We start from the raw sequence: 1,925 nt of genomic DNA on the forward strand, positions 1-1,925 counted from the left end.
TTGTCTACAGCTTTTAAACCAAAGGTACCCACTGATACTGGTCATAGGCTTGAACTCAGGGCCTGGGCACTATCCCTGAGCTTTTGCACTGAAGACTAGCACTTTACCACTTTAAGTCACATTTTCACTGCTGGTTTTCAAGTGGTTAATTGGAGATGAGAGTCTCATGGCCTTTCTTGACCAGGCTGGCTTTGAACCACAATCCTCAGATCTCAGCCTCCTCCTGAGTAGGTAGGATTACAGGTGTGAGCCATCAGGGTCCAGCTTTCATTTTATTTTATATTGATATATGTTACATTTATTATCTATTTACAGATCTTTAAATATACAGCATTTTAGTCATTTATATTTCATGTTCAACATTAAAGGCTATATGTTATGTAATGTACATGACATAATAATCTCCCCTAGAAATTTGAGCCTGATTTAAAAAAAAAAAACAAAGAGAATAGTCAATGGAAAATAATACATCAAACACAAAGTTGCTTTCTGTTTTCCCTTGCAGAAAGTTATTCACCCTCAATATAATGGAAGATTCTCAGACTGAGGATTCTTTCCAACGTGAACTTGAAGATTATATTAGACAGCAGAGAGCCAGAGGATTACAGCCAAAGATTTGCTTTAGAAAAGAAACTGGAGTCTCTATACCCCAAGAAGGGTACGTCAGTTTCCGATCTCCAGTGCTAGAGCAACAACTCTCCCTTAGCAGAAACTTCCCCAGCTTCCCCACTTCCTATGAGAGGCTGAGCGCAGAGGAAAGGCAAGTACCTCTCTGGTCTAAAATCCATCACTCCAGACAAAGGCTGGAATCCCCCAGCAACTGTCAGAACAATAACCACTATTTTTCCAAAAGTCCTTGGCTTCCAAGTCATAGCCTCTCCTGGGAGGACAGCAGTATGGTCCACCCAGCAGGCCATCAAGACAGATGCCAAAGGAGGCAGTGGGAGGAGGAAAGAGATGCTGCCACAGAGGATCCAGTGAAGGGCAAGAGGAAGTACCGTGCAGAGCTAGGTTCCCTCAAAGAACACCAGGGCCTGGACAGGAAGAGAACCAAGACAGAGTCAGAGAGAATACAGAATTCCTCAGGCAGAATGAAGAACCACCTGTATGGAGCAGATGCTCCCAAAGTGGAAAGCCAACCCCACAGGAAGAAAAAGGGACTTAGCAAAGAAAGTCCGGAGGAGAGGGACTTGTGGGATGAGGCCATCTTGGGCAGTTGTTATTGATGCTCAGACAACTTGGGATCCCAAATGGATGAGTGAAATGACTTTGAAGCAATTAATTAACGACCCACTTTTCTTACCAATCAGCTGCTTGAAGTCCTTTCACTGTATCTGGATAGATTTTTTTTTAAATTCCAGTCCTGGGGCTTGAACTCAGGATTTGGGCATTCTCCCTTAGATTCGTCACTCAAGAGTAGTGCTCTACCACTTAAGCCACAGCTCTATTTCTGTTTTTCTGTTGGTTAATTGATGCTAAGAGTCTCATGGACGTTCCTGCCCAGGCTGGCTTTAAACCAGGGTCCTCAGCTCTCAGTCTCCTGAGTAGCTAGGATTACAGGCATGAGCCCTTGGTGCCTGACTAGAAGCTCTTCCAGAATTGGCAGACCTGGACTCTTGAATGCCCAAGGACTAGAGGCTGAGCTGGCAAGCTCAGAAGCTCCCATATCCAAACCTTGGGAACTCGAAGCCTGTTTCTCCAGAATTTAGAAGATAGAAACTTAAGGCTCTTCCTTTTCTATTCAGATTGGAAGCTTAATGCTCTGGGCTTTAACTATAAGCAGACCTGAAATTCTGCAGGTTTTGTTTGGTTGTTTGGTTATTGTTTGTTTGTTTGTTTGCCAGTCCTGGGGCTGGAACTTGGGGCCTGGGCACTGTCCCTGAGCTTCTTTTGCCCAAGACTAGCACTCTACCTCTTAAGCCACA

General features: G+C 44.3%; 1 protein-coding gene across 1 annotated transcript; it reads left to right on the forward strand.

Moving 5' to 3' along the window:
* Positions 1–527: 527 nt before the first annotated feature.
* On the forward strand, positions 528–1,226 carry LOC106000260 (zinc finger matrin-type protein 1-like). Its single transcript, XM_013035507.1, has one exon. It carries the CDS (start codon positions 528–530, stop codon positions 1,224–1,226), a length of 699 nt encoding a protein of 232 aa, XP_012890961.1.
* The last annotated feature ends 699 nt before the right edge of the window (positions 1,227–1,925 follow it).

The sequence above is a fragment of the Dipodomys ordii genome, unplaced genomic scaffold (genome assembly GCF_000151885.1).
Source record: "Dipodomys ordii isolate 6190 unplaced genomic scaffold, Dord_2.0 Scaffold214, whole genome shotgun sequence".
Classification (NCBI taxonomy): domain Eukaryota; kingdom Metazoa; phylum Chordata; class Mammalia; order Rodentia; family Heteromyidae; genus Dipodomys; species Dipodomys ordii.